The 12,149-nt window shown below is 57.4% G+C and overlaps 1 protein-coding gene across 3 annotated transcripts; it reads right to left on the bottom strand.

Annotated features, from left to right (window-relative positions):
- Window positions 1–1,391: 1,391 nt before the first annotated feature.
- Window positions 1,392–7,867, bottom strand: LOC101287089 (zinc finger and SCAN domain-containing protein 2). Of its 3 annotated transcripts, none has more exons than XM_049714788.1 (3): window positions 6,986–7,867; window positions 3,740–4,627; window positions 1,392–2,118 (listed from the first exon to the last, which is right to left on the bottom strand). In XM_049714788.1, exon 2 carries the CDS (start codon window positions 4,597–4,599, stop codon window positions 3,988–3,990), a length of 612 nt encoding a protein of 203 aa, XP_049570745.1. In that variant the 5' UTR covers window positions 4,600–4,627; window positions 6,986–7,867; the 3' UTR covers window positions 1,392–2,118; window positions 3,740–3,987. The 3 variants fall into 3 exon arrangements, with proteins under 3 accessions (XP_049570745.1, XP_033268576.1, XP_049570746.1); XM_033412685.2 differs by lacking the exon at window positions 6,986–7,867 and adding an exon at window positions 6,562–6,748; XM_049714789.1 differs by lacking the exon at window positions 6,986–7,867 and having other exon boundaries at window positions 3,740–6,516.
- Window positions 7,868–12,149: the final 4,282 nt, after the last annotated feature.

Consider the following 12,149-nt stretch of genomic DNA (forward strand, 5'->3'; position numbering starts at 1 on the left):
CCCCACAGCCTCCAGCACTGGACCCACCAGCCAGTCGGCAACTACTTCCTGAGTGTTGTGAGCCCAGCCCTGTGCTAGACCCTCCTGGGGTTCAAGAAGGAATGACACAGCCCTTGCCTTCAGGGAGCTCCCAGTCTCAGTGGAGGTTTCACATGCGCACGCGCGTGCGCACACACACACACGCACACACGGGAAACGGGAGTACCGTAAGTCCCCTACATACGAACGGGTTCTGTTCCAAGAGCATGTTCGTAAGTCCAATTTGTTCATAAGTCCAGCAAAGTTAGCTTAGGTACCCAGCTAACACAATTGGAGGGCAAGCTGCAATTTCACTCACGCCTGACGCTGATGGAATGCACGCTCACATCTTTGAAAGTTTGCAATTTGAAGGTTCATGTGTAGGGGACTTACTGCATAAGACTCCACACGAATTTCAGGCGTGTGATAGTGTGTTAACACGGGGACTGTTCAGAGGAGGGCGGAACGTGGGCTTGGTGGTCGGGAAGGCAGCCTGGTGGAGAAGAGGGCTTAGCCGGGGGTGGGGGAGGGGGGCACAGGCCAGAGCAACAGCAGGGGAAACAGAGGCAGGACCGAGGAGGGAGATGAGAGGAGAGGGGGCATCTGTGAGGGTCCCCTGGGTTGGGCCAAGGATCAGAGAGAAGGAAGTTCCGGAAGCACAGGGCCTCATTTCTCTGACCTCCCCCAGAGCAGCCTGTTATCCCAGAGCCTGGCATATGGCAGACGGTAAGAACCTACAAGCAAACTGCACTGGAGACAGGAACCCATGGGGGCCTCCTGGCAACCCTGACCAAACCTCAGCTCAGCCCTGGGACCTCTCACCTCAACACAACTCCCCCACGCCCCGCAGCACTCACGTCCCTGGGATTTGACCTACATTTCAGGACTAAAGGCCTCTCTCCACCTCCAAGGGTTTCACTACCTATAAGCTACCTCATGAAGTCTGGTGGTCATCAAAACCCAGGCCCGCCCTAGTCGGTCCCTCCTTTTCTGATGGGTGGTCCAGTCTGGGGAGGCTGGGGAGCTCCAGGCCAACCTGCGCAGGTGTGAAGCCCGGAGGAGCCCTCGCCCTGCTGCTGGCCCGGCACCCCTCCTCCTGTTCCGCTGTGAAGTCCGGACACACAGAAGCTTATCTGCCAGCCTCTCTCCCTGCCCGGAGCCGGGGGGCCCAGCAGGGAGGCTCTACTTCCTCCCCAGCCCTCCCCCTATCCTGCCGAGCGCCAGCCAGGTACAGCCCCAGCAAGCAACCGCAACCCAGAGAAGACCAGCCCAGCCCAGCGAGCTTCCAGCATCTGGGGAAGGGAAGAGAGGCTCCAGAAACCTGATGCGCTGTTTGTTAGGTCTGGGAGAAAAGAGTGACTAAAAGAGGCCCCTCCTCAGAATTCTTTATTCTGAACAAGGGAAGGAAGGGCAGGGGTTGGGGAGGGCAGGGGATGAAATGCTACGCGAGTGGAGGCCCTGACCCGGGGCTCTGTGTCAGGTAAGGAAGGAGTGGCGAGTTAGTCCCGGGGCCGAGGATCTCGGCCTGGAGTCCAGGAGCTCCTGGGATTGCTCGTAGATTCTTGCATCTACGTGACTATCTGTGTCTTCCTGGGGAGAAGGTTCATAACCTTTGCCATCTTGTCAGAGGGCTTCACGACCCCAAAAGTGTTAAGAACGTTGCTCTGAAAGGAGAGTGAAGCCTGCAGGTATGTGCACACCCGGGGGAAGGTCTTGTCTCTGGAGCCGAGTCTGCTACCAACTTGCTGTGTTCTCCTAGGCAGTTCACCTCCCGTCTCTGGTGGGCCAGGCGGGAGCAGAGAAGCAGGCGTCCCACACAGGCACCGTCCCTGCTGCCACGGGAGAGCGGAGGCTCACAGCCAGGCAGTCAGCACGAGCTCTTCTGCGGCTGTGACTCCCAGCAGGTCCGGGGAGTTTCTCCACCAGGGCGCAGAACCTGCCTCCAATTCCAGGCTCCATGTGTCCCTCTGCTGTCAGCTCCCGAGGTAGGTCTTCTTAGGGGACGTGTCCTCATGCCGGGGCACAGGCCCAGGGCCCCATTCCTAGTCACTGTGTCAGACGTGCCTTGCACACAGCCCAGAGGTCCTGTAAAGTCCTCATCTGTTCACAAAGACAAAGAGACCAGGGTCAGGTCTGGGGTGGGACGTGGCCCTGCCCAGCCCCCGTCAGCCATCTCTCCAGGGCTACGAGGGAGCAATCATGGGCCCCCTGCACCCATCCAGGACTTTGAGTCCTCTTAGCCCCTACCAAGCACCCAAGCATTACTAATCCCATTTACCAATGAGACAACGTGGGTTCAGGGCACTTGGTAACTGGCTCCAGATGTCCTGGGTCCCGATTTAATCTCTTAATCTCCACCACTAAGTACTAGTCCACAGTGCAACAGCCACCTAGGGGCGGCAGGCAGAGGACAACTGATCGCTGAGAAGCCCCGTGGCTCTAAGGAAGGGCAGAGCGCAGGGATGGGTCTCCAGCGCTGAGCACGGGACTGGGTGTGGAACAAGGGCTCTATGAGAGCAGGTCCTCTGCCAGCCCCCAGCTTCCTTCCTCCCAACCCACTACCCAGGATGCCATGTCCCCTTCAGACACCCACAGCCCCTAGCAATGCCCCTGCCCAGGCTCACATTCCCACATCCCCAAAGTCCCATTTTCCCACCTGTAAGAGCCTCTCTTAACAATGATACAGTAGAAATGAAGGGTCTTGGGGTCCAGAACCCAAAATGAGGTCCAGGCTTCTACCGCTGCACCGCTAGCTCCTACGTGTGATGTAGGGCCAGCTTGGGTGAGTCTCAGTGTCCTTGTCTGCCAAATGGCTGAGAAGCCCAGGCCTCTGAGCATCAACTTGGAATCTGAGGCCCGGGGGACGGGTCCTGGCTCTCCCCTTTCTCACAGCATGACCTCGGCCAAGCCTCCTGGGGAGCCTCCCTTTCTTTTGCCCAGATGACCCCAGGACCTCGAGGCTCCTGCCCGTCCCACTTCCATCTCTCCTCAGTGCTTCCAGCTGTCCCTGAGCTGCACTTGAGATCACTGGGCTCTTCCCATTAAACATCTCAGTGTCCCCTCTCTCTGCCACAAAGTCCTTTGTAGAGCAAATGTGAACCTCCAAGGTAGGACCCCTGCCTTGGAAACCTTCCACACCCTTGTTCTCCCTATTCGTCCCCAGGACCCAGCTCAAGCCATCAAATTGCCTTGGGCGACACCATTCACCTCGCCTCCCAGAGCACTTTGCAGTCTGTCCCCACAAGAGCCGACAGTCGGCATCACCCTGTATGAGCGAGCACCCCAGGGGACAGGGCCTGTGGCTGTGCTCTTCCCAAGAGCCCTGCGCGGCACACTGCTTGGCACACTGGGGCGCTCAATTAATAACGTCACCCTCTCTTGTCTGCTAACAGCAATTACAATTCTCACAATATACCAGGGAGGACGACCCCTCATCGTTAGCCCCAACTCACAGATAAGCAAACTGGGTCATGAAGTGCAATGACTTCTCAAGGATACCAAACAGTAAGTGCTGGCGCCAGGAGACCCTAGGGGCTGCGGGTGGGCTTGCGGATTGTGGAGAGCACGCCCTGGGTCGCTTTCAACTCTGACATTCAGGAAATGAAGATCTAGTAAGAAGCTAGTCGTAGACCTAGGAGCTCACTACGCCCCACCTCCCTCACCTGTCCCCACCTGACCCCGAACAAGTCTGAGACGGGCTCTGGCCAGCGCCGGGTCTCACCTGCTCTAAGCCGGGTGGGCCTGCGGAGGAAAACCAACGCAGGGGCCCAAAGCAGCCGTGTGCAGCCAGCCAGAGGGTCCTGGGGAAGGAGCGGAAGGAGGCGGCCCACTCCTTTGAGACCCCAAGCCAGCCCTCCCAGTCTCCCGGGATCCCAGCCAGAGAGGGGGTCGAAGCCCAGCGCCATCTCCAGAGGTCACGGATGCGGCCCTGGGGCAGAAAACAGCCGGAGGCAGCAGGTCCAGCGCGCATCAGAGCACGCGGCCTAAATGGGCCGCCTGGCCCTCGGGCCCGTGGCCGTGGCTGCGCTGGTGGGTCTTGAGCGAGCCTTCGCGTGCGAAGCTCTTGCCGCAGCGGGCGCAGAAGTAGGGCCTCCGCTCCCCGAAGACGCCGGGGCGGCGCGGGTGCGGCGCGGGCATGCGCGCGTGGGTGCGCTGGTGGTTGAGCAGGAAGCGCGGCTCGCGGAAGCAGCGGCCGCACTGCGCGCACTGGTGCGGCTTCTCGCCGCTGTGGATACGCTGGTGCGTGAGCAGGTTCTGCTTGAGGCTGAAGCAGCGCCCGCACTCGGGGCAGGGGAAGGGCCGCTCGCCCGTGTGGGTGCGCTGATGCACCTCGAGGTTGTGCTTGACGCTGAAGGCCTTGCCGCACTCGGGGCACACGAAGGCGGCCGCGCGGCCCACTCCGGCATGCGCCTTCTGGTGCCGCACCAGGCTGGGCTGCTGCGAGAAGGTCTGGCCGCACAGTGGGCAGCGGTGCGGCTGCTCCTCCGCAGGGTGGTGGATGACCAGGCCTCGATCGTCCCCCAGGCCCTCCTCCCCGTCCCCCACAGGGGACCTGTCCCCGGAGGACGCCAGTTCGGTCATGGGCGCTTCCGGCTGCAATCACCGGCCCCTGGGGAGGCAGAAGCAGAGAGAGTAGTCAGGGGGCACCCGAGGATCACCCAGGCCCCAGCCTCAGGGAGGACACTCCCCTGGGCGCCCACGGCTTCCAGAACCCGCCACTCTCCAGTCCTGTTCGAGCCTGTGTCCCCCTGCTGGAATGCCCTTCTTTCTCCTCTACCCCTAATCACATCCTACCCCTCCTTCAGGCCTTTCTAAAATGACACTTCCTGCTAGAATCCTTCCTTGACCTCTCCGGCCCCTCCGGAGCCACGTGACCCAACCCTATGACCCTCACTCATCACACAGCATGCTGGTCTGTCAGGCCACCTCTGTCTCCCTGCTCTGTGAGCACCTTAAGGACAGAGCTGCTTGCTTTTTTTTTTTTTTTTTGCAGTACGCGGACCTCTCACTGTCGTGGCACAGGCTCTGGACGCGCAGGCTCCTGACGCGCAGGCTCAGCGGCCATGGCTCACGGGCCCAGCCGCTCCGCGTCATGTGGGATCTTCCCGGACCGGGGCACGAACACGTGTGCCCTGAATTGGCAGGCGGTCTCTCAACCACTGCACCACCAGGGAAGCCCAAGAGCTGCTTCCTTTTGTGCCCCGCATCAAACACTGTGCCTGCCACACAAGGCATTGAATAAATGCTGATGAGTAATATTCAGGGACTCCTAGTATTGTAAGTTATACTGAACCTGGATGCGTCTTATCTCTCCAACCAGATTCTCAAGAAGGGGGGTAGGGAGGTGCATCCCCAATCTGGAGGGAAGGGTGGGTCAACAGTGGTTTAAAGATATTTTTGCAGAGCTTCAAAAAAGAAACAAAAGCCCCGTAAACTTGAAAGTAACCTCAGTTAAACATTAAGGCAGCAGCTCTTTGTTTATCAAAATGAGGCATGCCTGTAAAAGGTTTGCAAGTCACTGAACCACACTGTGAGCTCCCAAAGGGCGGGTCTCAGCTTGATTCCTCTTGGCATCTGGCATCGCCCCAGCAAAGCCTGGCCCAAGGCTGAGGAACACTCAAAGCTCAACAAACACCCCCAAGTTCAGTTCCATCCCATTCACACTGGTTCTCCTAAGGATCCTCTTTCCCAGGGCACTGTGTTCCTCTTAAATTGTTTCCCACTGTCCTCACAACAGCCCTGAGGAAGGGGCAGGCTTATTGAACCCCATTTTATAGATGGGGAAACTGAGGCTCGGTGAGGCCCACTTACTTGCCCAGGGTCACACAGCAAGGTGAACCAAGACTAGGCCTTAAGTTTCCTCACTGTCAAAATCTCTTTTCAACATAGTAGTTGCTCACCAGCTAAGTTCCCCTCAAAACACACACACACACACACACACACACAAAGACCACCACCCTCCTGGCCACCATCACAGCGCCATCAGTACCCAAAGGACCACTGCTTCTGGGGCACTGTCTGTGGCCACCACCCTCACGCCTCCCCAAAACCCTAGGCTCCTGCTCTGTAGAGCGCTGGGGCCTGCTGGGAGGGAAGGAGCTGGCCACTCCCCTGCATTCCCCCACCCCCAACTGGGAAGCTTGCTGGCCCTTCCCCTGGTCCTCCATGCAGACCTTCTCCACACTTCCAGATCTCTCTGCTAACCACAAGCTCAGTGGACCTATCGGCAGAGTGGGGTCCCAGAGGCACCCCCTCTGTCTCCCCCTACCCTCAGGCTGGGGTGGAACGCCACTCACCCAGGAGAAGGGGACAAGTACTACTTGCAATAGACCCCACCCACAAGTCTTTCCCCAGGCAGCTGCATGGACGTTTGCAAAGACAGATCATCGCTGTCCCCTTGGCCAGTCTCAGCCCGGCCTTGTCTCTGGGCAGCCTCCCCATTCCCCAGCTATACCCCTGACCAAGGGCCCCGCCCGCCGAGAGGGTCCAAGGCCTTGCCCCCCCCTGTCTCCCCAAGGTTCCTCCATCCCATCCCACACTCACAGACCAGGCTGCGCCCCAGTTCCTCCGGCCTCCAACAGTGGCTCTTTCCTCGAGTCTGCGCTGCCCAAGGCAAATACGGTAACTCTCCGCAGCGCCTCCCGCGCCCCTTCCACCCTCATAAAGACGGCCAGCCTTCCGCACCGCTGTCCTTTTCAAATACCGGCATTAATCAAAAGAGCTGACCCCACCCACCCGACCCCCCCGCGCACAGCCTTGCCAATTCCTGAGGCCGGAGCGATCCTGGAGAAATATGGTAAACTCTGCGTCGCAACCCCACCCCCACTAAAATATGTAGGCCTCCCACTCTGCTGCAGCAACCCACCCCATTCCGCTACAAGCACCGGCTCCCTTAGGGAATTCATGCAACCCACGCCCTCCCGCTCCCGCAGCGCCCGGGGGGAACCACGCAACCATGGATAAATACATAATTAAGTCGCTGCGCTCGCCACTCCCGGAAAGGGTCTGCGCGGCGCCAGGCAAATACGGTAGCGCGCCTGCAGTGACCCGCCCCCAGGGGCCGGCACTGGCCTCGGTAAATACGGTAATCTCCCGCCGAGGCCCCAGCCCTGGCCTGGCCCGAGACTCACGTGGCGCCGCCTCCCCAGCCCTCCGTCTCCTCCGCAACGCCGCAGTCGCCGACGTCGCCGCAGCCGCACAGCAGCCCCGTGAGGCTGGGAGGTCTCACTCGCCAGCAACCTGGCTGGCGGAACAAGGAGGGCTGCGAGCCCAGCGCCCGCCGGGACAGGAGAGGGAACCAGGCGGCGGCCGGTCCGGGGGCAGAACGCCCCAAGGGCCGGGTCGCCCCAACTCCCTCCGGGCCCCCTGCCCCAGCCATTCCCGGTTCAGGATTCCCCGAGGCCCCATTCAGCAGTTAGAGCCTCATCCTCACCTCCCTCATCCTACGGCAGGGCTAATAGCCCGGTCAGGCCCGCAAACTGACCCCAGCGCCTAGGAAACTGGGTCTGGGGGCGCTGGAGGGACAGAGCCTTTCCCTGCAAGAGAGAGAAGGGAGTGAACGCAGGAACGCCCCCGGCAGAGCCTTTCTGAGCAGGGGTTTCATGGGTGGGAGACAGAGCCCAGCCTACCATATGGCTCGGGTTATGCTATTAGGATGAATGGGGGAATAGAGGAGACACACCCCTACGGTCCAGTCCTCTTCAGAACTGAGCCCATTATAGTCAAGACAAAGATATTCTGTGAAAGAGCCATTTATAACACCCAGGGGAACCAGCTGGCGTGCACAGGGCGGGGCTGAATTCGTTTCCAAATGTCATTTAATAATACCCCTTACTTATATATTACTTCTCTTATTACAATGTCCTTTGTCATATATTATCTCGCGGGAGCCTTCCAATAATCATGTGCCGTCTAAGTTATACAGGTATTATTATCCCATTTCATAGATGGGAAAGTAAAATAAAACTGAAACACAGAGCGGCTCCCCCACCCTCCCTACTCCCCTGCAACCCACAGCTCTGAGTGGCAGAGCTCAGTGGAAAGGTAGGCCCAGCTCACTCTCCCTGGCATCACCCTGGTATCTTGACCTGCAAACAGAAACAGTGTGCCGACCAGGATGAGAAGTAATCATCTCATCCAGAGTGAGAAAATGCCTCCAAATTTACATTTTGTAGACAAAGAAACTGAAGCTGGAGAAGGAAAATGATTTTTTAAATTAAAAGTGCTAGAGGAACATCAGCTAGCCTTTTCTTCCCCGGCCCTCTGTAGCTGCCAGGTGGATGAAGCAGCTGGGATTCCGGAAGGTCCAGGCAGGGCTCCTTACAGCAGACAGTGGATATGGCTGTTAGGGTGGCATTATCCCTGATGAGGGGCTCTAGAAGACACAGGCCTCCCAGCCTCAGGAGGTCCCTCCTGCAACTCTGCAGGCGCCCAGTGTGCCTTTCAGAGCCTGGGAAATGAATTCCAGGTGGGGTCCAACCCTCGGAGTAAAACCAATCCCTTTCTCCCGACACCAGACCTGAAGGTCAGGCCTGCCAGCTTTCACAGCTCGCCCCGTGGACCAGTCCATCCCAGCAGGTCCACCCTGGGTCACTCTCAGCCTCTCAAGGACCCACCCCCACCCCTACCCCCATCCATGCTGCTCCTGTGGCCCCTCACCGAGGTATGTGGAGCTTCATGAGTGAGACATCCCAAGGAGATTGGTATTTCAAATAGAGGCAACAGGGAGGGAATTCTGGGAAGCCCAAAGAAATGAATCCACCAGGATAGATGTTTACCCCAGGGTGCTCCCCTGGCATTAACAAAAGGACCCCCTAACCACTGATGATAACCCGTACCCACACTCCGCCCCAGGGCCTGTGGAGCTTGGCCCATGGAACAGCCATGCCTCCCAGCTCTCCAGCTCTTGTTGCAAAAGTCGTCACCTGCCAGAGGGACCAGCTTTCATCCGTCCCGCAGGCCGCAGGAGAAATGGGGACACTTAGTAAATGACCAGAATTTTTCAAAGGCAAAATCAATAATATACCTGAGGATGTCACCTATATTTTTAGCAGCATTTTCTAGGTAACCTGTGCCAACGTAGAAAGGAACACGGCTGGGGATGGGGGAGGGGGAAGCCGACACCACCACCTATAACTCATCTCTCAGTGGGAATGCCGAGGGCTCTGGGAGGCCTCCATCCCCTGCCCTGCGTCTGTGAGTGTGACTTCTGCTGAGTCACTTCGTTTCTCTGCTTTCATACACATACACTCCCACACGCATCTCCCCTTCCGTTTTCACGTGCTGTGGTGAGCACAATAGAATGGAAGCGCAGAGATATTCTGCAAATGCAGCCATGCTTCTTCGCACAGGCAGGGCCAGAGGCTGGCATGGCAATCCCCACCACTCCACAAGGCTCATGTGACAGCTGCACTCTGGCCCTAACAAAGGCCTGGGCTTCTCACAGCCGAGAACAGCTGGCCCGTGACCTCATTCTGGGAAGAGGCATGTGCAGCTCAGCCGAGTCCTGCCCAGGGCACGGTATTCCCTCCCCCACCTCCAGGGTACACCGGCTGGACAAACGATCCCCAGGTACTCTTCCGGACCTGCGTGGTCCCTCGCAGAGATCAGCCTGGTCATCCTCTGGCTCCCCCGGCTCTGGGCTGCATCCCCAGGGCTTCTGCACTCAGCTAGGTGACCATGCTGCCCCCTACCAGCTCCTCCCGTCTCCCCAGATTGGACGGTGATCCCTAACATCCCTCCCTGAGGCACCTGTGCTGACTTCAGATACGGATTTAGCTCACTTTTGTTTTCCCACCAGGTCCTGAGCTCCAAAGGGCAGGGACTGTGTTTTCAGCATCTCTGTATCCCAAGTGCCCAGCATATCATAGGCCCTTGGTCAATGTCTGCTGAATGAATGAATGCACGTCTGCAGATTCCACCTAAGAGTGGTGGAGGGAAAAGGTGGCCCCTCGGCCAGCAGGTGTGCCGATGTAATGTAAGGGATGAGGGGCCCCAGACATGGTTCTGAGGGCTGGGAGGCACTGTGAGACCGGAATGGTGATGTGGGGCTCTGGGCACGAGTTCACATCTGCTTCAAAGTTCTTTTTCCTTGAAGTTAAAACCCAAGATGTGACCTAGGACATCAGTTCAACCTCTTAGCTTGCAGTGTGCTTGATACCAGTTAATTTCTACGGCGACTGAGCTCTGTTTGGGGAAAGTCCTTTCCTTCTTCTTCCGTGGTACAACTTCCATTGCCACAAATGCCGTGCAAGTAGCCACACGGGGAGGTTATTTTTAAAATGACCATAGCTCTCATTTATTGCCTGCTGTGTGCCGGGTACTACACTGCATGCCCTACATAGGTCCCTTGCCCAAGGCCCCGCAGCTTACATGGTAAAGCCAGAAGTTAGCCCCGGAACTGACTCTACCCACGATTCCCAACGTCGAAAGAAAGCTCTTTCTAGATTGGGGTGAGGGGCAGGGCTGAGAGAAAACATTTCTACTTCTTCTCAATAGGAGCATTATTCCCAGGGCTGTACTGTCCAAGAGCCACGCATGGCTTTTTAAATTTAAATTAATTAAAATCAAATAAAATTGAAATTTCAGGTCCTCAGCCTCACCCGCCACAGGGAAGGGCTCGACAGCCACACGTGGCTGGTGGCCATGGTTTTGGGCAGCACAGATCCAGAACATTTCACCATCACAGAAAGTTCTCCTGGAGGGTGCTGCTCTAGGGTATTGCCCCCTCCAGATCTGAGTGACCCGGGAGACACCATTCCCTTTTTTTTTTTTTTTTTTTTTTGCGGTACGCGGGCCTCTCACTGCTGTGGCCTCTCCCGTTGCGGAGCACAGGCTCCGGACACGCAGGCTCAGCGGCCATGTCTCACGGGCCCAGCCGCTCCGCGGCATGTGGGATCTTCCCTTACCGGGACACGAACCCGCGTCCCCTGCATCGGCAGGTGGACTCTCAACCACTGCGCCACCAGGGAAGCCCACCATTCTCTTTTTAATCCAGAGTTCAGCCCACGGGGACCCATTCGTTTCCCGCCCTCCGCTAGGATCTAGTAAGAGCAGTGATATGAGAAAACATACCATCTTCAGCCACAACACTCCTCCTCTTGCCAAAGGTCAAGGAGAGTTCTTTACCAAACCCAAATTACTTTAAAAAGAAAAACCAAAGGCCTCAGCAGCAGCCCCTACTCCTGCCGGGCGCTCTCTACGAAGTCCCTGCCGGTCCCGCTCTCTCCCCTGGTCAGGGCACCTCTCCCTGCAGCTCCCTCGGGCTGGGCAGCCTGGAACCACACCCTCCCAAGCAGGCTGCCGCCTGGCCAGCTGACTCAAAGCTCACGTTCCTTGCCAAGGAGGAGCATTTTCCCCGTACCTAAGTCATCCGTCTTAGCTGCCAGGCTGCTCCTAACAAAGGACACAAGGGTGACGAGGGCAGTTCCTGGAACTCCAACCCCACCAAGCTCATCTGGTGCGCTGCAAGCTTGGCCCTGGGTCCCCATCGCAGACAGGCACTTACCTGGCTGTGGACAGGCTATAAATAAGTCTTTTAAGATCTTGGTTTATTTACTCATGGTTGTTTTCTGTTCCTCCATGCAAGCCTTTAATCTCAGCATGCTCCGGAACATTTTGAACTGCAAACCACGAGGGTAGGTCTGACCTTCTTGTCTTTGATTTTTATGGCGTGTCTTTTCCTAAATTTTCTCTGACCTAGTTTATTTTTAAATGAAATGGAATTAAAATTGAAGTTGACAATGCCAGGCCTCCCTCGGAGAAGACTGCCATCGTGACAGCGGAAGAGGTTTAGGCTAACAGGAGACCTGGGACCTGCCATCCGCTTGCAATATGACCCACTGGACTAGTCCCACCGTCCCCCTCCCCCTCCCCTGTATCACTGCCCTGCCCAGGTCATAACTCGCCGTGAGATGGTGAATAAGAACGCCTTGCTGACAGAGCTGGGGCTGGGAACGATTTATTGAAGAGTTGACCGTAGAGATTGTTCCAAGCTGTGTATCAAAATGAGTTTCCACAAAGGCCCAAGAGCTCCTCAAGGGCGGGGTCTGCGACTGCTATGGCCTGCATTGTGTCTCCGCAAATTTATATGTTGACGCCCTACCCTCAATGTGGTAGCATCTGGAGATGGA

Source organism: Orcinus orca, chromosome 9 (assembly GCF_937001465.1).
Source record: "Orcinus orca chromosome 9, mOrcOrc1.1, whole genome shotgun sequence".
Taxonomy (NCBI): domain Eukaryota; kingdom Metazoa; phylum Chordata; class Mammalia; order Artiodactyla; family Delphinidae; genus Orcinus; species Orcinus orca.

What these genes read in the sequence shown, in the direction of transcription:
- LOC101287089 (XM_049714788.1), bottom strand. Translation starts at nt 4,599, where the DNA reads ATGACCGAACTGGCGTCCTCCGGGGACAGGTCCCCTGTGGGGGACGGG.